Genomic DNA, 24,198 nt, shown 5'->3' with positions numbered 1-24,198 from the left:
TCACGTCATATCCCATACAAATCGATGATCACTGTCACTGTAGGTCTTTATTTAAGCCTGGATATTTTTTGTCCAATTTGCTCGATTCCCCAATTTTTTGTTGTTTTCCTTTCCTTATGTTGCATTGTTGCTTAAGAATTGGGACTGTCTAATTTTTAGACATTTTTATATAATTAGTTTGAAAAAAAATAAATAGAAATTGTTCAATATCTTCGATTAATGGTATTAAAATTTTAATATTTAAAGGAGAAATATGGTTCTTTTGTATTAGGATAATTGTAAGATGCTAAATTAGGTTGTTTATTGTGAAATGAGAGGTCGTAGGTTCGAATCTCGTGAATGACGAATTCGATGTCAAATTAAGTTGCTCATTGTATGGTTTAACCAAACTCCTCCTCCCCTTAATGTAAATTATATCAATGTACCAAAAAAACTGTTAGGTGACTAAATCGATAGAGACCAATAAAGGTCAAATCATCTTACCAACATTTTTCTAAACGAGAAAAAAAAAAACTAAAAAATTAGAATAAAAATGATAAACTAAGAAGGGTGCTAGCATTTCGATTCCAGATTTTTTGCATCCAAATACCCATGTGGCCCCTCTGTAGCCCTTCTAAATCTGTGACATGTGTCCACACACTTACTAATCCTAACTCTGTTATTTTTTTCTCTTATCCTTAAATTTCTTTTATCTACTACATTTTTGGAAAAAGAAATTGCAAAAGGCATACAACTTTTGGACTCTTCCAAATATCCCTCTGTCGCGCGACTTTCTTTCTTCCCCGTTATGGTTTCCAAAGTTGTCCGTTCCCAAGTCCAAGCATTGAATTATGGAGCCAAATATCCATATGCATAGAGTAGAGCACAACATTAGCGAAGAAGCTACTGTAAGTAATTTTTTTTTTTAATATTTTATTTGAAAAATGGACATGTGAAAAGGTTGAGATAGATTAGTCAGTGAAGATGGCTGTTTTTTTTTCATTATTGACCTTTCCCCAAATTTTGGTCTTTCATTCCATTTCGATTATGGTCTCAGAAACATCACAATTAATTGTGCACAATCTTTCTTTTTACTTGCATAATATGGACATCACAAAGAACTTTATGGAGTATCAAACTAAAGCACATCATAACCTGGATTTTGAAGGTGATATTTCCCTAAAGAATTTTGTTGAAGGCGAGTGCGCGCAATGACAAAATGTTAGAAGATATAACGGATGGTGAAAAGATTGTTGTGTTTCATTCCAAAATATAAAAAGAATTCATTCCAACAATTGGCTTGGAGTTTGAAACAGAAGTTCAAGCATATAATTTTTACAAGACTTATGCATATCATGTTGGCTTTGGCATTAGAAGAAGTAATGCACGTAGAAGGGAAGACGACACGTTCAAAGACTGGCTTTTTGTTTGCTCTTGCTTAAGGTTACCGTGGACCTGATAAACGTGATGCTAATGTTCAACATCATCGTCTTGAGATTAGATTTGGGTGCTAAGCAAAGCTGCAAATAAATTCTCTCATACCTGGTAAGTATCATGTGGTTGACTTTGCTGTCGAGCATACACATAGGACAAGTCCATCTAACACACATTTTTTTAGAGCTCACAGGAGCATTAGTGTTGCTCAAAAAACCTTAGCTGATATAGCTGATAGTTCAGGAATTCCTCCAAAAGCAACCATTGGTTTTTTGAGTAGACAAGCTAGTGGCCGTGAAAATCATGGGTTTATTCCTGAGGGTTAAAGATAGGGGATACTGGCAGAGTGTTGGAATATTTGCAACAAATGCAATTGAATGATCCCAATTTTTTTTTTATGCAATACAAGTGGATGAAGATGATCTGATAACTAACATTTTTTGGACAGATGCAAAAATGATGGTTTGATTATGATTATTTTGGTGATGTGGTATGTTTTGATACAACCTATAGGAAAAATAAAGAAGGAAGACTTTTGCTATGTTTGTTGGTGTGTATAATCATAAGCAAACAATTATATTTGGAGCTGCATTATTGTATGTTGAGACTGCCTCAATTTTGATGTGGTTGTTTGATACTTTTGTCAAGGTTATGTCATGAAAGAGACCACAAACCATTCTTATAGACAAAGATGCTACAATGGCTAAAGCATTACTTGAAACATGGCCATATCATCGATTATGCATTTGGCATATATATATCAAAATGCTACGAAGCACCTTAGTAGTGTTTTTGAAGAGTTTAAGGATTTTTCCAAAGATTTTAGCCATTGCATACATGATTATGAGGAGGAAGAAGAGTTTATAAATGCTTGGAGTGACATGCTTGAAAAATATAATCTCAAAAGTGATGATTGGTTATGTGGAATGGTTCATATAAAAGAGAAATGGGCTTTGGTTTATGGACGATATCATATTTGTGCTGATATCACCACCACCTAACGTAGTGAAAACATGAATAGTTCTCTAAAGAGGTATGCCAATTACAAACATAATTTGTGGCGTCTTTTCAATCATTTTCAAAGACTAGTTGAGGATCACAGTTATGAAGAATTAAAGGTCGACTTTGAAGCAAGTCAAAGTTCTCTAGCGTTGTCATTTCCGATTGAAATCTTGAAGCATGCAACTAGCATTTACACACTAAAAGTGTACTTTATTTCAGTGTATTTTAGAATGAGCTATGTAAAGCTCATGATTATGTGTTGAACTTCTTGGGCGAGTGGTACAATGAGCAAATATGGACTTGCTCCTCATGGAAGACATGTATACCATATTGTCACATATGACTAGACCTGGCAAACGGGTCGTGTCTGTCGTGTTCGTGTCGTTTTCGTGTAACACCTGTTATCTTAACGGGTCGTGTCGTGTCACACCCGTTATCTTAACGGGTCCTTAACAGGTCGTGTCACTTTACCCAACGGGTAAAGTGACCCGACCCGTTATGACCCGTTATGAACCGTTAAGAAAAAAATATATTTTTTTACAATTTGCACATACCACACATTGCGACATAAATATTACTTGAAAACATTAAAACATTTCTCGTTCAAGTACTATATCTACACTCGAAAATGAAAGCCTAATAAAAAAAATAATACATACACTACTAATCTATTACAAATATTTTAAATTTAAATTGAAGATCGAATTCATTCATTGTATTCATATAGGGTCAAGGAGTGTAGTTATAAAAAATCATCAAAATCGGAGTTAAAATAACCGTTAAATCTTGATTTTTCGTTTATAACCGTCGAAAAGCTTTGTCCCGTTACTTGATCTCTGAATGTTTTTTTTTTTGTGATTTTTTGCTGATGTGATCTCCAAGCATATACAAACAATTTTGACGGTTTGGATCGTTGAAATTAGTTTTGGAGAATTCGTAAAACGATAGATTGACTAACACTTAGAGTTTATTTATACTTTTATTAAGTATAACATAAGATTTTGTGGTATCCACTTGTGTAAATATTTTAAATTGAAGATCGAATTCATTCATTGTATTCATATAGGGTCAAGGAGTGTAGTTATAAAAAATCATCAAAATCGGAGTTAAAATAACCGTTAAATCGTGATTTTTCGTTTATAACCGTTGAAAAGCTTTGTCCCGTTACTTGATCTTTGAATGTTTTTTTTTTGTGATTTTTTGCTGATGTGATCACCAAGCATATACAAACAATTTTGACGGTTTGGATCGTTGAAATTAGTTTTGGAGAATTCGTAAAACGATAGATTGACCAACACTTAGAGTTTATTTATACTTTTATTAAGTATAACATAAGATTTTGTGGTATCCACTTGTGTAAATATTTTAAATTGAAGATCGAATTCATTCATTGTATTCATATAGGGTCAAGGAGTGTAGTTATAAAAAATCATCAAAATCGGAGTTAAAATAACCGTTAAATCTTGATTTTTCGTTTATAACCGTTGAAAAGCTTTGTCCCGTTACTTGATCTTTGAATGTTTTTTTTTTGTGATTTTTTGCTGATGTGATCTCCAAGCATATACAAACAATTTTGACGGTTTGGATCGTTGAAATTAGTTTTGGAGAATTCGTAAAACGATAGATTGACTAACACTTAGAGTTTATTTATACTTTTATTAAGTATAACATAAGATTTTGTGGTATCCACTTGTGTAAATATTTTAAATTGAAGATCGAATTCATTCATTGTATTCATATAGGGTCAAGGAGTGTAGTTATAAAAAATCATCAAAATCGGAGTTAAAATAACCGTTAAATCGTGATTTTTCGTTTATAACCGTTGAAAAGCTTTGTCCCGTTACTTGATCTTTGAATGTTTTTTTTTTTTGTGATTTTTTGCTGATGTGATCTCCAAGCATATACAAACAATTTTGACGGTTTGGATCGTTGAAATTAGTTTTGGAGAATTCGTAAAACGATAGATTGACTAACACTTAGAGTTTATTTATACTTTTATTAAGTATAACATAAGATTTTGTGGTATCCACTTGTGTAAATATTTTAAATTGAAGATCGAATTCATTCATTGTATTCATATAGGGTCAAGGAGTGTAGTTATAAAAAATCATCAAAATCGGAGTTAAAATAACCGTTAAATCTTGATTTTTCGTTTATAACCGTTGAAAAGCTTTGTCCCGTTACTTGATCTTTGAATGTTTTTTTTTTGTGATTTTTTGCTGATGTGATCTCCAAGCATATACAAACAATTTTGACGGTTTGGATCTTTGAAATTAGTTTTGGAGAATTCGTAAAACGATAGATTGACTAACACTTAGAGTTTATTTATACTTTTATTAAGTATAACATAAGATTTTGTGGTATCCACTTGTGTAAATATTTTAAATTGAAGATCGAATTCATTCATTGTATTCATATAGGGTCAAGGAGTGTAGTTATAAAAAATCATCAAAATCGGAGTTAAAATAACCGTTAAATCGTGATTTTTCGTTTATAACCGTTGAAAAGCTTTGTCCCGTTACTTGATCTTTGAATGTTTTTTTTTTTTGTGATTTTTTGCTGATGTGATCTCCAAGCATATACAAACAATTTTGACGGTTTGGATCGTTGAAATTAGTTTTGGAGAATTCGTAAAACGATAGATTGACTAACACTTAGAGTTTATTTATACTTTTATTAAGTATAACATAAGATTTTGTGGTATCCACTTGTGTAAATATTTTAAATTGAAGATCGAATTCATTCATTGTATTCATATAGGGTCAAGGAGTGTAGTTATAAAAAATCATCAAAATCGGAGTTAAAATAACCGTTAAATCTTGATTTTTCGTTTATAACCGTTGAAAAGCTTTGTCCCGTTACTTGATCTTTGAATGTTTTTTTTTTGTGATTTTTTGCTGATGTGATCTCCAAGCATATACAAACAATTTTGACGGTTTGGATCTTTGAAATTAGTTTTGGAGAATTCGTAAAACGATAGATTGACTAACACTTAGAGTTTATTTATACTTTTATTAAGTATAACATAAGATTTTGTGGTATCCACTTGTGTAAATATTTTAAATTGAAGATCGAATTTATTCATTGTATTCATATAGGGTCAAGGAGTGTAGTTATAAAAAATCATCAAAATCGGAGTTAAAATAACCGTTAAATCGTGATTTTTCGTTTATAACCGTTGAAAAACTTTGTCCCGTTACTTGACCTCTGAATGTTTTTTTTTTGTGATTTTTTGCTGATGTGATCTCCAAGCATATACAAACAATTTTGACGGTTTGGATCGTTGAAATTAGTTTTGGAGAATTCGTAAAACGATAGATTGACTAACACTTAGAGTTTATTTATACTTTTATTAAGTATAACATAAGATTTTGTGGTATCCACTTGTGTAAATATTTTAAATTGAAGATCGAATTCATTTATTGTATTCATATAGGGTCAAGGAGTGTAGTTTTAAAAAATCATCAAAATCGGAGTTAAAATAACCGTTAAATCGTGATTTTTCGTTTATAACCGTTGAAAAGCTTTGTCCCGTTACTTGATCTTTGAATGTTGTTTTTTTGTGATTTTTTGCTGATGTGATCTCCAAGCATATACAAACAATTTTGACGGTTTGGATCGTTGAAATTAGTTTTGGAGAATTCGTAAAACGATAGATTGACTAACACTTAGAGTTTATTTATACTTTTATTAAGTATAACATAAGATTTTGTGGTATCCACTTGTGTAAATATTTTAAATTGAAGATCGAATTCATTCATTGTATTCATATAGGGTCAAGGAGTGTAGTTTTAAAAAATCATCAAAATCGGAGTTAAAATAACCGTTAAATCGTGATTTTTCGTTTATAACCGTTGAAAAGCTTTGTCCCGTTACTTGATCTTTGAATGTTTTTTTTTTGTGATTTTTTGCTGATGTGATCTCCAAGATATACAAACAATTTTGACGGTTTGGATCGTTGAAATTAGTTTTGGAGAATTCGTATGCCATCAATCAAGTTCCCCGTGTGTGTGTGTATATATATATTTATTAAGTAGATTTAAATCTATTTATTTTGTACGTATAAATTATAATTGACTGGTACATGGAATAGTACATACATCACGTGTCACGTGTTCATTATAAAAATAGTGAGATATGTCATGACAGTCATGTGTGTGATAAAAAGTTAATAACTTAAAAAAAAAAAAAAAATTTCTCACCACTTCTATTAATTTTCATTTTTCCCTCTCTTTTTTGTTTCCTTTTCAACTTTTTCTTATCATTTTCACTTTTTCCTCCAACATCTTTCCCTAATTCCCTCACTTTTTTGTTTTATTTTCAACTTTTCTTAACATTTTCATTTTCCCTCCATTTTTTTTTTCAAAAAGGGCGGCAAGTTGGCAAATGCATTGATCATGCATATTAAATTATTAATTAATATGCATTATAGTTTTTATAAAATTTAATATATATATATATATATAATTAGTATAGATAGACTTAATATTTTGGGGGTATAATTATTATAGTATATATAATTATTATAATTATTATAAATTTTATAGTTAATTTAATATATATATATATATTTATTATAATTTTTAGGGGTATAAAATTGTAAAATTAATGTATATAATTATTACAGTATTTTTTTTAGGGTTATAAAATTATAAAAATAATATTCTGCTTATCGTGTATCGTGTTTACCCACGTGTATACCCGACCCAACCCGTTATCTTAACAGGTGCTTATCGGGTTACCCGATAAGACCCGATTCGTTATCGTGTCGACCCAAACACCTGTTAATTTCGTGTCGTGTCGTGTCGGGTTATCGAGTCGTGTCAGAAATTGCCAGGTCTACATATGACTCAATCAACAACACCATATCTTGTAGTTGTAAGAAGTTCAAGTTTGTCAGAATGTTGTGTGCTCATGACTCAATACATTATGAACAAATGGACAAGAAACGTTAAGGATAAAAACGTGAAATCTACTTGCATGACTATAAGTGAAGTGACCCAAAGTTAGAAGTAGCAAGGCGCTATAGAGAGTTATGCAGTTGAATATTCAACTAGCAACAAGGGCAACATAATCTCAACAAGCATATGAAATTGCTATAAGGGAACTTACAAACACATTGGCAGATATCGATGCATCCTTCAATGAAAACAAAATTCAAAAAGCACCTCAAGTCCTCTACCCAGATGTTAATAATGTGTCTCCGCTTGAAGAAAGTATTTATGTTGATGGCAATCATAACACTAGAGTAAGAGAAATTAAAACTAAAGAAAGATCAATCAGTGAATCTAGTAGGCCAAAAAGTGCTTTGGAGAAGGCCACAAAAAAGAAAAGTGCTAGAAAAAAGGCATTGCACATATTAAGTGCTCCAGCCACACAAAGTGTTATGGCTTCCACCCTCCCAATCCAACAGGTATGCCTGATCTTTAATTAATTGACATGATTTCATAAGGGTGCATTAAAATTAGTTACTTATTTGTATTAATCAACTACCATGAACAGACTGCTTGTAATTTAACCATGAGTGTGCCAATCCAAACTATGAATCAATTACCTACAAACTTTGTTCAGGTATTCATGAAGTTTCATTATCAGTTTTTAACATGTGTTTGCTTATCATTTCTTTTTCTTCTTAATTTTATTGAGTCATTTTTTATTTTCTTTGTCCAACCCATGCACTGCATAGCTTCATGGTGGCAATAATTTAAACACAAGTTTTCCAATCCATGAGCAAAATGTAATGCTTCCACAAATGCAATTTAGACAACCATTTCAATTTGCTCAGATATTATCACTTTAAAGTGTATTTAGTAATTCACCTTATCATTATTTTAAGTATGTTACTTGTTGCACTTATTTTTATTTATGTTGTTTGCCCACATATCTACACCAGCAAAACCACATGAGAGGCTATTACCGATGGCAGTTATCGACAATGTTACTCGAACATGGCTACCTTATCAGAAGTAATATAGTTAATCTAAAAACTTAAACTACTTTATTTTGAGTAATTTGTACATAAACAATGATACATTTTATTTCATTCTATGTTTTATTAATGCAAACATGATTGGAAGAAGAACTAGATTTGCTTGGATCTCAATTTACAAGCCAATAAGAGTCATCCTATGGACGTACAAGATGATAAGTGAGATGAGATTAAAGGATGAGAGGAAAAGGATTGTAGCACTAACAATTTTGACCATGTCTTTTTCAAAGAGTAATGCTAATATGTTCTAGACGCATAGTAGAGTATGAGTGAGTAAAATTACTTGGGTTCAGGATTTCACTCAATTCTTGTCATATTTTTGTGATATTCCTAAGCTGACAAGCACATAAATTGTTGCCATCAATTTATAAATGCAATTTCATGACCTTTACTCATGTATCTAGTTTCATTGCTACCAGAGCTATTGGTATTTTCATCTATTATGATTATATCAAGGTATTGTGATCTTTCAATTTGTATTAGCACAGATTAGTCGATATCAATTAGTAGTTCAGTTTCTTTGGATGAGATCATGAATTATTTGATAAAAACTCCAGAATTTGAACATACTTAAAGCCTCTTCGTTCATAGATGTTCATCACACTTCGATTGTAATTGAACACATGTTTGTGCTCGATTAAAACCATGCACAACATCAGTGGTTTCGATGAATCTTTTCATGGCGCTTCTCTATGCTTATACTCTACTTGATCATTTGTGGGAGGAAATTCAATAGATGAATATCTTTGCACATGCTTTTTTGGCTCCATAGTTTAGCTTTTGTTGTTCTATGTTATGCTCAACACTTTGTACGTGAATTTTTGGCTGCACAGTACAATGCTTGGACATGGAGACTGAGAATTCGAAATGGAATTAAAGACCAAAATATGGGCAAAGGCCAACAATGGAAAAAAAAAAAAAAAAAAAAAAAAAAAAAAAAAAACCAACAGCCATCTCCACTGACTAATCTATCTTAACCTCTTCACATGTCCCATTCACAAATAAAATAAGACAAAAATTTACTTACGGTGTCTCCTTCTCCAAAGTCTTGCTCTACTATATGCATGATAGGAGCATATTTATGCGACTTAATTGGCTTGTTCTCATGCATTTACGTTGTGTTTCTTTAGTTATTTTAGTCCTTTATGCCATTTTCGTGTGTTTCTAGGTTCATATGGCTAAGGAAGCAAAAAGAAGCAATTTGGAGCATTCTAGAGCATTTTTGGGCCAAGATTGGATAGTGCAAGCATGGAGGCATGAGGATGGACGAATTTGAAGGCTTGAATTCAGTTAGGGAGCTACAAGGGGGCCTAAAAACCTTATTTCTAGAAGGCTTTATCTATTCACACATGGTGCCTAATTCCTACCTTGTCCTAGCCGTCCTACCTTGTCTCCTAGCCGTCCTACCTTGTCTCCTAGCCGTCCTAGCTTGTCACTAGCCGTCCTACCTTGTCTCCTAGCCGTCCTACCTTGTCTCCTAGCCGTCCTACCTTGTCACTAGTCGTCCTAGCTTGTCACTAGCCGTCCTACCTTGTCTCCTAGCCGTCCTAGCTTGTCTCCTAGCCGTCCTAGCTTGTCTCCTAGCCGTCCTAGCTTGTCACTAGCCGTCCTACCTTGTCTCCTAGCCGTCCTAGCTTGTCACTAGCCGTCCTAGCTTGTCTCCTAGCCGTCCTACCTTGTCTCCTAGCCTTCCTAGCTTGTCCAAGCTACACACATTTATCCTTTATGTGTTTCATGTATAGAATTTCTGGTACAAAAAACCTTTTGGTTTCAACTAAGTTCAAAACCTTTCCTAGCCCTATAAATAAGGCTTTGCAGCAAGGCACTGGGGGATCACTCATTCACCCAATTTTCGTCCATTCATCTAGCCACACCACTCTACACATCCTAAAATCCTAGAAACACAATTCCAGCCAAACACTACACCTTGCCGTGCCTATCCTCCATCCAATTCCATAATCCCTGATCCTAAAACACATCCCAACCATCCCATCCACCTTTGTGCCGTAGTAAGGAGAAAGAAGGAAAGACTCTTGGATGCTCAAGCTTCGTCGTTGGTGCATTCTAGGTGTAATTTGTTTTATGATTTCAATGTTTAATTTATTTTCCTTTCATTTTGCTATGAACATGAGTGGCTAAACCCCTATTGGTTAGGGGTGATTTCGAAGCCATAACTATGTGTGCAAGTTGATTTGATAAATTCCAGTTATGAGTTCTTGAATCGTGAATGCAATTGGCTTAACTGTGCGAGTAATAACGTATTTGTGTTTGTTAATTAGGGGTCGACACTTAATTGGCTTGCATGAATATGATGCTAGAATATAAGTTTGTTTCACATAATTGTCACACACTTATATTCACAAGTAGTGAAGGTTGCTAGTCACAATCGCGTTAAGTTCAATTCCTAGCATAAGTGTCATGATGTCATAGTCACAAGTGCTTTGTCAATGCTTATAGTTTTCATTGAACGTAATGATCTTTGATTGTATCTTTATTATGATGTCATGTAAGGAACTTTTGAAGAATGCTTTGGGTTGTCGTATGATGTCATCCAATTCAATAACACAAGGAAAACTTGAGAATTAACTAGTGATGTCACGGTTAATTTGGGGCATTGTCATTCATAATTCTATGAAGGAATAACTGGAAATCGAGTCATTTGCATACTTGTCATGTGTGGAGAAAGAACCCCTAACTAGTCCATCATCCATTAAAAACCCCAAAAATGTTTCAAAATCAGTTTTACTTTGCAATCTATTTTCTCAACTTTAATTTCGTCCAAATCAAATCCCCCTTTACTTTGAAGTCTCAATTTAGTTAGAAATTGTTTTGGTTCATGTTTTTAAGTGTTTTGAGTCAAGTTTTCAACCAATTTCGTCCAAATTAGTGTAGGTGCTCAAAACTGCCCAGAAAGTGGTTTTTAGGCAGTTTTGAGTCTTCTAGTTGCTGTTTTGAGTTTTTGTTTTGTTTTAGTGTTTTAACTTTGGTTTTTCATTCTTTGAGTCCAAATTAGTGTTTTTAATTTTGTTTTGGAGTCCTTAGGTCAGTTTTCAAGAGTTTAGCAATCCCTCCTAATCCCCGGTTTTGAACGATCCCTACTTACATACTTTGCTACAATTGTCAGAAGAGGGTTTAATTTGTGTGCTTAATATATTTCGCATCAAATTTTTGGCGCCGTTGCCGGGGATTAGCAACTTTGCTAATCCCTTGGATTGTTTTATTTTTGTTTGTTTTTATTTTATTCCAGATTCTTAATCTTGTTTTGTTTCTTGTTTTAGGTACTAGTTTATGACTCGGAGTTCTCATCCGATTCGTGAACATATCCTGGAGTGATTGGGTTCTTCGTCCGGCTGTACGACGTTAAAGCAAGCGCTACTTGGGAGGCAACCCATGCATTCAACAAAGGAAGACCTAGAAAGCACTCCAATTCCAGATTTGCGTTCCTAAACTCTTCTCTTTGTTGCTATTTCGTTTCTGCCATGTTAGGTTGTTTAGTTGTTGTTTTGTTTGTTTGTTTGTTAATTGTGTGAGTCTATGCTTGAAACATTGAGGACAATGTTTGATTTAAGTGTGGGGGGGTAAACAAGTGTTTTTGTATGATTTTACATGATTTTCGTGGGATTTTATCACCTATCACTTATCATGTTGTTTCTCACTGTTTTTAAGTGTTTTTAGTGTGTTTTGAAGTGTTTTTATGTGTTTGGATCAGAAAATCCGAAAATTTACAAAAAAAAAATTGCAAAAGAGTTTTGAAAAACCCCAAAAAGAGTTGTTTTAAAGTTGTTTTTGTGTGTTTGTTTGGGTCTTAGGTCACCTTCCAACACTATGATGAGGATTTGGTTTTAAATTACATGACTATTAAAGAATGTTGTAAACATGGCTGGAAGTTGATTTATGCTTTGGTTTATGCTTGGTTATGGTTATAGCTTATGAATTCACATATTACAAAGAGAAAATCTGTTTTTGTAACATGCTTGAACGAAGGAACTTAAACTAAAGCTACATCCTTGTGAGACTTCAGCCTATAACGTTCTTTGGAGAGTATAAATCTGTGATTTCTTGTTTTCTAAAGTCGTTGCATGATCTCATCATTATTTGCTTGGTTGCTACTTGGAATGCATTTCATTGTAGTTCCAAATACTAGAACTCATGCCCAATTCATTCAAAGCATGATATTGATTGCATAACATACAATAAGATGAAGTTGTTAGTCAAGCCAAAGCCAAAAAGCCTATCCCTTTTCACATGTATTGTAGGATTACACCTTTTGAGCCTTTTCAAGCTTATTTTCTTTCTTAACCACATTATCCTCACCTAGCCTAGATTAGGACTTTCCATACCCTTGTTCTTAAAGGATAGTGAAGCATGACTTAGCATGAACTCCTTTTGATCAATATATTGCAGAAAATAAGTGTGGGGGAAGATAATAGGGCACGGCCAAAGAATGAAATAAAGAAAAAAGAAAAAAATTATTGGAAAAATAAAAAAAGAAAATAGAAAAGTGTTGAAAAGAAAGAAAAAGAGTTGAAAAATAAGAGAGAATGATCTCACAAGTATTGGTTATTGAAGGAAGGGTCCAAAAGAGTGAATTTGACCCTAGTTGTTGCATGAATCTTCCCTTGTGTTTAAAAGTTGATTTCTGCCATTAAAAGTGAGTTTAAGTGTCAATTTCATTACTTTGCTTCCTATTACTTTAAGAACCTTTGTTTTACTTTACCTTTCTTTGTTAAACCATTACCCTTAGCCCCGTTACAACCCTCAACTTCTATCTTGATGTTATGTGTTCAATTTGTGGAGTTTGAATTTGGTATGAGCATATGGAATCACTGGTCCTCATTCTAAGTAGTAGCATTCCATTCATGAGATCATATTCATGTCATTGTCATAAATCCAGAAAATACTTTCTTTGATATAACATATGTGAGTGTTAGAATTCATATTTTCATCAATCTCCTCACATATACCTAGTGTAGGGTGTGGAGTTAGAAAATTTGTGTGAAAATTGAGTGCATTCTAGTAAGGAATTGAGGGAATTCTCTAAGGCATGTTACTACATTCAAAATGTTGTTTTCATTGATTAAATGTGAAATAATAAGTGGTAACTATGATTAAGTGTTTGTTGAAGTGTAAAGTAAGCTAAATGTCGTGGGAATGATGTTCTATATTGTGTCATGTTCGTTTGAAATCCCTGAGATACATGTTGGAAGGTTTAGAATGTGTTTTGGTTTGTTTTTAGTTTCTTTCGTTTTGTTTTGCTCGAGGACTAGCAAAAGCTAAGTGTGGGGGAATTTGATAGGAGCATATTTATGCGACTTAATTGGCTTGTTCTCATGCATTTACGTTGTGTTTCTTTAGTTATTTTAGTCCTTTATGCCATTTTCGTGTGTTTCTAGGTTCATATGGCTAAGGAAGCAAAAAGAAGCAATTTGGAGCATTCTAGAGCATTTTTGGGCCAAGATTGGATAGTGCAAGCATGGAGGCATGAGGATGGACGAATTTGAAGGCTTGAATTCAGTTAGGGAGCTACAAGGGGGCCTAAAAACCTTATTTCTAGAAGGCTTTATCTATTCACACATGGTGCCTAATTCCTACCTTGTCCTAGCCGTCCTACCTTGTCTCCTAGCCGTCCTACCTTGTCTCCTAGCCGTCCTAGCTTGTCACTAGCCGTCCTACCTTGTCTCCTAGCCGTCCTACCTTGTCTCCTAGCCGTCCTACCTTGTCACTAGTCGTCCTAGCTTGTCACTAGCCGTCCTAGCTTGTCTCCTAGCCGTCCTAGCTTGTCTCCTAGCCGTCCTAGCTTGTCACTAGCCGTCCTACCTTGTCTCCTAGCCGTCCTAGCTTGTCACTAGCCGTCCTAGCTTGTCACTAGCCGTCCTAGCTTGTCTCCTAGCCGTCCTACCTTGTCTCCTAGCCTTCCTAGCTTGTCCAAGCTACACACATTTATCCTTTATGTGTTTCATGTATAGAATTTCTGGTACAAAAAACCTTTTGGTTTCAACTAAGTTCAAAACCTTTCCTAGCCCTATAAATAAGGCTTTGCAGCAAGGCACTGGGGGATCACTCATTCACCCAATTTTCGTCCATTCATCTAGCCACACCACTCTACACATCCTAAAATCCTAGAAACACAATTCCAGCCAAACACTACACCTTGCCGTGCCTATCCTCCATCCAATTTCATAATCCCTGATCCTAAAACACATCCCAACCATCCCATCCACCTTTGTGCCGTAGTAAGGAGAAAGAAGGAAAGACTCTTGGATGCTCAAGCTTCGTCGTTGGTGCATTCTAGGTGTAATTTGTTTTATGATTTCAATGTTTAATTTATTTTCCTTTCATTTTGCTATGAACATGAGTGGCTAAACCCCTATTGGTTAGGGGTGATTTCGAAGCCATAACTATGTGTGCAAGTTGATTTGATAAATTCCAGTTATGAGTTCTTGAATCGTGAATGCAATTGGCTTAACTGTGCGAGTAATAACGTATTTGTGTTTGTTAATTAGGGGTCGACACTTAATTGGCTTGCATGAATATGATGCTAGAATATAAGTTTGTTTCACATAATTGTCACACACTTATATTCACAAGTAGTGAAGGTTGCTAGTCACAATCGCGTTAAGTTCAATTCCTAGCATAAGTGTCATGATGTCATAGTCACAAGTGCTTTGTCAATGCTTATAGTTTTCATTGAACGTAATGATCTTTGATTGTATCTTTATTATGATGTCATGTAAGGAACTTTTGAAGAATGCTTTGGGTTGTCGTATGATGTCATCCAATTCAATAACACAAGGAAAACTTGAGAATTAACTAGTGATGTCACGGTTAATTTGGGGCATTGTCATTCATAATTCTATGAAGGAATAACTGGAAATCGAGTCATTTGCATACTTGTCATGTGTGGAGAAAGAACCCCTAACTAGTCCATCATCCATTAAAAACCCCAAAAATGTTTCAAAATCAGTTTTACTTTGCAATCTGTTTTCTCAACTTTAATTTCGTCCAAATCAAATCCCCCTTTACTTTGAAGTCTCAATTTAGTTAGAAATTGTTTTGGTTCATGTTTTTAAGTGTTTTGAGTCAAGTTTTCAACCAATTTCGTCCAAATTAGTGTAGGTGCTCAAAACTGCCCAGAAAGTGGTTTTTAGGCAGTTTTGAGTCTTCTAGTTGCTGTTTTGAGTTTTTGTTTTGTTTTAGTGTTTTAACTTTGGTTTTTCATTCTTTGAGTCCAAATTAGTGTTTTTAATTTTGTTTTGGAGTCCTTAGGTCAGTTTTCAAGAGTTTAGCAATCCCTCCTAATCCCCGGTTTTGAACGATCCCTACTTACATACTTTGCTACAATTGTCAGAAGAGGGTTTAATTTGTGTGCTTAATATATTTCGCATCAATGCATATGAATATTTGGCTCCATGGTTCAATGCTTGGACATGGAAACGAAGAACTTTGGAAGCCATAGTGAGGAAGAAGGAGAGTCGTTCGACAAAGATATTTGAATGAGTCCAAATGTGCATGCCTTCTGCAATTTCTTTTTCCAAAAATTTAGCAGATAACAGAAGTTTAAGGATAACAAAAAAAATAACAAAGTTAGGATTAGTGAGTAGGTGGACACATGTCGGATATTTAGAGGGGCACATAGGGGCCACATGGGTAATTGGGTGCAGAAAATTTAGACTCTAGCATTCCCTATCTTTAAACATGTGTATGTTGTAGAAATCATGATTGATTAGATTAGAAGTGTCATACGGAGAATCAAGTTTTGAAGATTGTATAAAATATATTGAGCACACACTTTACAGTAGTTTGAATGAATGTGATACTTATATCATTATTGTTACACAAATGTGAGTTCAATAATTGTGAAAGTCGTACATTTTACAATATTAGTTTGGAAATATCACACTCAAAAGTTCATACATGATTATAGTTTTGGACCATATTGATTGAATCAAGCTTTTGAGTTTAGCTTGTCCTTGGTTGATGTTGACTAGTATTGACTAAAGAAGTGTCATGTAAGCTGCTATGTCATCATTAATACGGTTGAGAATTAGTTGGAGTTGTTATATGTAGCTTACACTGTAAGAAAGTTAGTTAAGCTATTCGACTTGTACAAAAAGCTCATCACAGCTCATTGATTGTATCAAGTCTTCATTTCATCAATACAAAATCTCTCACACTTTCTCTCTCTATCCTTTGATATTCTTTCTGTTGTTCTTTCCCTGTTTTTCTTCAATTCCATATGCTACTGTTAAGATGGTATCGAGCCATGTGTCGATCGATTGAGAATTTTTCTTACGCTAAGCATTTCTAGGTAAATCGTTGAAGTTCTTGGAGTTTTTGTGAACACGAAAAATTCCTGAAACAAGAAACAAGAATACGTGTACAAAATATATTTTTGTGTTTAATGATTTTTGGGTTACAATCTCTTTGTAATTTGATCCTCTGATTCTATCTTCGTAGGGTGTAAGTTTGTGGATGAGCTGTTGATCCAAAGGGCCGTCGGGGCTTGGTCTAAGGATGAACAGTTGATGAACGGATCTTCGAGGGGCGTTGGGCTTGATCTTGAAGAATGGGTGTATGGGTTTGTGGATGAGCTGTTGATCCAAAGGGCCGTCGGGGCTTGATCTAGGGATGAACAGTTGATGAACGGATCTTCGAGGGCTTTTGGGCTTGATCTTGAAGGTTGATGGATGAGCAGATCTTCAAGGGCTTTTGGGCTTAATCTTGAAGAACGATTGGATGTGTGGATTTGTTGAGGTTGTTGATCCAAAGGGCCGTTGGGGCTTGATCTTAGGATGAACGGATGATGAACGCTTCTCTTCAGATTTGACGAAGAACTAAGATAGCTTTCTTGGTCCTTCGAGATTTGCTTGAGAGCTTTAGAGTTTCAAAGCTTCAAAGTTTTGGTGTAATGTAAATTTCCTTCTTTCTTTCTTCCAAAATGAATGCCTTGGCTTCCTATTTATAGAATTCCAAAACTTGATTTTTGGATTTAAATAATCAGATGAAATAAATCATTTCTGCCAGGTATTGACATGTGTCCTATTTGATGACTTTTCCAATTTATTTCGATTTTTTGTTGAGTCACACGCTACATGTAAAATTTATGTGATACGTGAGCGTTGAAATTTTAACTATTGGTCAACATTCATTTCACCGAAATTTCGATGTCCACAAATGCCCCCACTTCAAGGCGCGTCGTAGACATGTGCTTGTCACGTGTAAAAGATGCGTTTTGAAGTCCCTTAATGTAGATGTCAACCCAAGGGCCGTCGGGGCTTGATCTTGAATTGGGCTGGAAATTTCTTCAAGGGCCATCGAGGCTTGATCTTGAGTTCGACTGGAAGATTTTCTGGTTTCCCCCAATCGTTGATTTTCCACAGGCTTAACCTTGAACTGGGCTGGAGATTTCTTCAAGGGCCATCGAGGCTTGATCTTGAATTGGGCTAGAAATTTCTTCAAGGGCCATCGAGGCTTGATCTTAAGTTCGACTGGAAGATTTTCTGGTTTCCTCCAATCGTTGATTTTCCTTTGTGCTACTCTTGAACTGGGCAGCAGGATACTTTTGGTCTCCCCCGAAGGTCTGAGCTTACTCCTTTTATCTGTTTCTTTGTTTAATCTCTCCAATTCGTATTGAAGAGGGTTAGAGGATAGCTCAGCATATGCAGTTGTTGCTTGTCTCCACATGCCTCAATGTATCATTTTCATTTGCCTTACTTGCTCCCCTTTGCAGAAGTGGTCCCTTCTCTGGAAGTGTATCAACCGTTGAAGATGACTACTCGAGAGCAACGCTAGGTAAGCAACCAGGGAATAGATTCCAGGCAGTTGGTTCCAGATCAGAAGACTGACTCCAAGTGCCGGCTGATTGCTTCTTTCACTTTGCCATGCGAGTAAGAATAAGGACAAAGAAAAAGACAGGGAAAAAGCATGATATGAGATACCTTTGCTTTCAAAGAAGCAGCGAATGAATCAGCACATATATTTGTTGTGCTTGTCTCCACATGCTTCGATGTATCATTTTCACTTGCCTTACTTGCTCCCTTTGCAGAAGTGGTATTTCCTTATGCAGGTTTGGCATCTTCTCTTGTAGTATTTGTCCTCTGATGCAGGAGTTGAATGCAAACCTTGCATTTGAATGGACCATCACTTCTTGGTGGCAGCGCAAGTTTGAGTGGAGGTTCCGACATATTGCTTTCTCTGTCCTTGTCCTGGTAAGTGAGAACAAGGGCAAAGGAAAAGACAGGGAAAAAGCATGATATGAGATACCTTTGCTTTCGCCCTTGATGATATGGGATACTTTTGCTTTTGAAGAAGCAGCGAATGAATCGGCACATATATTTGTTGTGCTTGTCTCCACATGCTTCGATCTACCATCTCCTCTTGGCTCATCTGTACTCCAGGTATCTGGTATCTTCTTTGGGGAAGAAGAACAAATTGAGTATTTCGAGAGGCTTTGCTGGGAGTGCACCCTCAGAGGTGAGAAAGAGTTGGGCATTTTCTTCAGGTCTGTCTTGCCATAAAAGATGAAGGTCGACATATATAGGGATTTCCCAACAGCAAGTGGTGGTACTGTTCTTTTACCCTTGTCGACAAACGTCTCTTCGATTTTTTAACAAGCGTCTCTTCGATTTCTGAGCGAGCGCCTCTTCGAAAAAGTAGTCACGGGTGCGGCTCTGTCACCACGCTTGTTGGCAAAGGCGCGTAGTTGGGATGATAACCTTCACGTGTTTTCAACTTTGTCAGAGATTTTTTGACAAAGTTGAACGCGTTATCTGAAAAGCCGCGAAAGCGTCGCTGAACTTCACGCAGGAAAATCCAGTTTTTTTGAATCGGTGGTCGTGTCGCCTTGGCTTTTTATAGAGGTATCGATCACCTCCAACATGCACACTTTGAAGATCGCCCGTTTGTGAAAATCGTCTCCGGCCCTTTGAAATTTAACTCCATCCACCCCTTCTCTTTGAACACTTTTGAAAAATGGCAAACCCATCGAACCTTAGCTTAGAATTGAGTCTCAGCAGTGATACAGGCGCGCCGCGTCAAGGTAACGTATGGCGCCCTTCTTTCTTATCTTCTAACGGTCCTCTTACAGGTGAAGACTCTGTAATGCAGGACGCCACAACAGCTACAATAATAGCTACGAACCTCCTCACTCCAAAAGATAGTAGGCTGCTGTCAGGACGGTCCGATGAGTTGGTCGTTCAAGAGTCCCTTGCTCTTAGTGTTCAGTGTGCGAGCTCTGTGTCCAACATGGGCCAACGCATGCTTGCTCGGTCCCGTCAGGTGGAATCATTGATGGCAGAGGTGGAAAATCTTAAGCAGGAGATCAAACAGCTTAAGTACAAGAATAGAAGTTTGCACGTGCTTGCAAATAACTATTCGTCGGGCATGAAGAGGAAGCTTGATGAGCTGCAAGAATCTGAAGGTCAGATTCAAAGTGACCGTCAAAAGCTTGCGGCTTATCTCCAGAGGCACCTTTTTCCTGGGTCATCTAGCGTTCCACCCAGTATTGAGGCCTGGAATGCTCTAGCTCCGATGCCTCCTGCTCCGAGAGTTTTGCCAAGTAATGGGGCTTCAAGTGAACATCCTTTGTGAAAGCTCCATTTTTTTTTTTTTTTTTTTTTTTTTGTATGCACTTGTAATTTCTTGGAGATTAATGGACATGCTTTATTTTATTCAGTGTATTGTGCTAAATACAGATAAAACATATACATCACCGTCCATCATCATTCCTTTTTATTTTTTTTTTATTATTTATTATTATTATTATTATTATTTTTTACTTTTCTTTGCTTTCGGTGGCACTAATCCACCATTTATTTTTATATATATATATATATATATATATATATTTCAGATGGTGCCAGAAGCACCACCATTGTTTTTTTCTTTCTTTTTATTTTATATATATATATATATATATATATATTTCTTTTTGCACATGGTTCTAGAAGCACCATCATTGTTTTTATTATATATATATATATATATATATATATATATTTTTTTTTTTTTTAGTGCTGTCCACCCAGATTCCATCATTTTTTTCTTTTATATGGTGATCTGCAAGGCTGAGTTTGTGGGTGAAAACCCAGGCCGAGTCCGAGAGAAGACAGAGGAGGTCTTTGGGTGTAAGTTGACAAACTTTGGTTTTGTCAATCACATTCAAAGGCAGCAGCAGAGGCAAGCAGATGTGAGGTCTTTGGGTGTGAGTTGACAAACTTTGGTTTTGTTGATCACATTCAAAGGCAGCAACCATGGTGGAGGTGCAGAAGCTGCCAGAGCTTGAGGCAGAGTGTAAGGCGTCGAGTTTGAAGACCGGCTAGTCGTTTGACAGCGGTCAATGAAGCTCTTCGTTGATTTTGATCATGGTGGCCAGGGTGACGAGCTCAAGGTTTGTTGGCAGCGTGAGGAGACAAAGGGAAAAGCTCCACCATCACCATTGAGCACAAGCAAGGAGTACAGCCACTGAGCACGAGTACCGAGCACAACCACCAAGCACATCCACAGCAGTGAGTTCCCATACTTCTTTTGCTCCATAATTTCATTTTGTCGCTGAATATCTTCTTCCCGTTTTTGGGCTCTCTTTGTCTTCTGCTCAACAAGAAAATCAACAGCACTAGATACATCTTGATTGCTCATCCGCAATGCCCTTTTAGAATCTCGTTCTTTAAATCCCATGCTCATAACAAGCGATAGAGCTTCATCTGGCACTTGTAGCTTGGTGAATTTTTCTTGTGTAGAAGTCAGCACCTTCCTTGATTTATCGTACGGGCCACTATGATACGCAACCACCCCTTCCAGTAGCTCCAGTCTCAAATATAGTGCAAGCTCTGGATAGCGACCTCCCTGAAGGAGTCTGACACGAGAAGAGTCATTTCCATGAGCTCTCTCAATACCTTTTCTGGCTTTTTCAAGGCGAACTCCTGCCACTGCAAGCCAGCTGATATATCGGAGCATGAAATAGCACCAAACCATATCGATTTGGAGTATAGGAGGATTGTCAACAAGCTCAATAACCTTCGGGTCACAAAGAGAGAAAGCCTCATCTCCCATGGTAAGCACTTCTAACGCGTCTTTGTAATTTTGTCTTTGAATTAGTTGCTTTGCATTCGTATGAAGCATCAGGCCCATCATAATTGCCCTCTGATCAGTCTCGGATCCCAACTCTACTTTCTTTCCACTTTGATCTTCAAGAACTATATTGAAGTCTTTAATTGGCAATGATCCATCTGCATGTCTCTTGGCCAATGCAGTGGCAGCTGCCTTGACTCGAGTCAATCTTCGAGAGCGTTCCTCCTCAGCCATCAACTCCTCCTTCAACGACTTACTCTCCTCCACGCACACCCGACTGGCAAGAATCTTGGCGTTGTTTTTGATACCCACTTGGGCGAGCTTCTCATCGCCGCCGCCGTCTTTCAAGACCCTCCCGGCACAAATCAGATTGATCGAATTGCGGTCGCAGTTTGATCGCTTTGCAACTTCGTCTCTCAACATGGGCACGGTCCAATTCTCCAATTCAACCTCCAGCACGCCCGCCCATGTCCCTGCAATCTTCAGCTTCGACGCCATGAGAGACTAAGTGAGAGGACTGATTGTCGTGTGGGGTATCGAGGAAGAATACCTAGTGGACGCGAGCGTTTTAGCGAATTTGATGATGGATTTGGCGATGGAGGTGCGACACATCCAGGAATCTCGCCGGTCCTTTCAGTTGGCTAAAACGAAGGTGGTGAGACGGCGACTTAGGATGAGATCGAGGAGAACTTCTCAAGACACCCAACTCCCCATGAGGAGGTACGGGTCTCGCAAGTGATGATGATGAATCGAACGGCGCGGCAACAGCAGAGGCAGCGGAGGTGAAGAGAAAGATGGGTAGAGGGACGGCAACTTTTGGGACTTCAAGTCTTTCGAAGAAGCCAAGGTTCTGATGGCCTCGTCGACTGTCTCGACCCTGTAGTCATCTTTGTCGACAATGGCCTTCACCAGCCTCTCTAGCTGCTTCTTTATCTCCACGGCCTTCGCCTTCTCCGCTGCCGTGGACGCATCGGCGTCGGTCACAGTTCCCTCCCCGGAGACGAAACCTTTCCTGGCCATTTGCGGAAGAAAGAAGAAAAATTGAGATCAGGGGTTGCTGTTGCTCTGATTATTCGTCTCAGATGAATGGGACGTCGAGAATTGTAGACCGCTGCTGCAGCTGCATCGTCTCGTCTGTCAGAGGAAGGCGAGAGAGACACAGAGAGAGATGCTTTGTTTTCCTGGATTTCTTTTTGTTTTGGTTTCTGTGTGCGACTGACTGAGAGGAGAGAGAGCTGGGCCTGGATTTGGGCTGCTCCTTTTTTGTGGACTTCAACTTCCGTTTCTTTGAGTTGGCATGGGTCTTAAGTGTAGGTAAACCCACTTTAACATGTATATATATATATATATATATATATATATATATATATATATATTTATTTATTTATTTATATTATTTTATTATTTTATTTTTTTTTTGAGTAGAGAATAAATATATATATATATATATATATATATATTTTTTAATACATAGTAACATATGTATTTTTTTTTCTTTTCTTTTGTAATAAAATTGACTTTCTTTAATGAAACATTTATTTATTTTGATGTGACTGTACTTGAAGTTTTGAAGTGTCAAGTTGCCTACGTACTCTTCCAAAGAAGAGATCAAGTCATAACGTAGTTCAAATGAGTGATGGTTTTGATGATGATTTTGCCGTACACAGTTTATGCTCTTGCGGGCCAGGAGCGTTTGGTGCCATTTGCAGTTTCAGCTCATGCAGACAAGGAGCTTTTGGTTGCCGTTTGCAGTTTCAGCTCATGCAGGCAATGAGCGTTGGTTGTCACCTTTTAGGCTCGTGCGAACGAGGAGCTTTGGTTATCGCCTTTTAGGCTCGTGCGAACGAGGAGCGTTTTTTTTTTTTTTTTGATGATTTTATCAAACGATCTTAGAGAGGCATTCCTTGCAATCTTCATAGCAAGGAGTCTTGACTGAGTGATTGAAGAAGTCTTTGGGGAAGAAATCGCGCATCGTGATGGCAACGGACGATCTTTGTGTCATAACTTCATCATCCTCAACACTTTCATGTAGCTTTGAAGGTTGACAGTAGCTGCTTTGCCCCCTTTCCGATTGGTGAACTTGTGGAGGAGACCTATGTTTCTTGTGCATTTTCTTTGGAGTGACATAAGTCCATCCTTCAACTTCACTTGACTTGACTGACATGGTTTTGGAGCATGCCCCCAGCGGTTGCGGTGAAGATTTTGAGTTCAAAGAGCCAGAAGTGACGGAGGTATAGTTTGATTTCACCACATCATTAAGATCTAGCTCGATGATCCCTTTCTGAGCCAACTTCATAATGAGATCTTTTAGCACAAAGCACTTTTCCGTCGGATGACCAATGAAGCGGTGGAATTTACAGTACCTTGGACTGTCAGTACGGTTCATCTCTTCCGGCCGTTTACACTCAGGTAGGTCGATCACCTTTTTTTCCAGCAAGTCATCTAACATGGCAACCACGTCAGAGTCGAGGAATGGATAAGTCTTCTCCTCAAGCTCTTTCAAAGTGCGTCTACGTATCTCTTGATCACGAAAAGCTTCGGTTTGAATCGCCTTGCCTCGTGTATGGGTTTTGACTGGAGTTGTGTTGACAAGTGCGGCAATCTGCAAGTCCTTCTCTTCCACAGTCCGTGTGAGCTTTGCGATTGCTTCATTTATCTGAGCTAGCTGCTCCTCGATTGAAGTTGCTCCAGTGGTCATGACTTGCATGGTTGTACTGCCGCTCGAA

At 36.9% G+C, this 24,198-nt stretch overlaps 1 protein-coding gene and 1 pseudogene across 1 annotated transcript; one reads left to right on the top strand and one right to left on the bottom strand.

Annotated features, from left to right (window-relative positions):
* The first annotated feature begins 1,198 nt into the window (after positions 1-1,198).
* LOC148693108 (protein FAR1-RELATED SEQUENCE 5-like) lies at positions 1,199-20,724 on the top strand (annotated as a pseudogene).
* A 40-nt stretch (positions 20,725-20,764) lies between these two features.
* Positions 20,765-22,016, bottom strand: LOC137742912 (uncharacterized). Its single transcript, XM_068482851.2, has one exon. The coding sequence runs from the start codon at positions 21,968-21,970 to the stop codon at positions 20,765-20,767; it is 1,206 nt and encodes a 401-aa protein (XP_068338952.1). The 5' UTR covers positions 21,971-22,016.
* Positions 22,017-24,198: the final 2,182 nt, after the last annotated feature.

Source organism: Pyrus communis, chromosome 11 (assembly GCF_041283825.1).
Source record: "Pyrus communis isolate YQ-2024b chromosome 11, ASM4128382v1, whole genome shotgun sequence".
Classification (NCBI taxonomy): Eukaryota; Viridiplantae; Streptophyta; class Magnoliopsida; order Rosales; family Rosaceae; genus Pyrus; species Pyrus communis.
The sequence above is the reverse complement of the archived record's forward strand: the minus strand, read 5'-3'. Positions and strand labels throughout refer to the sequence as shown.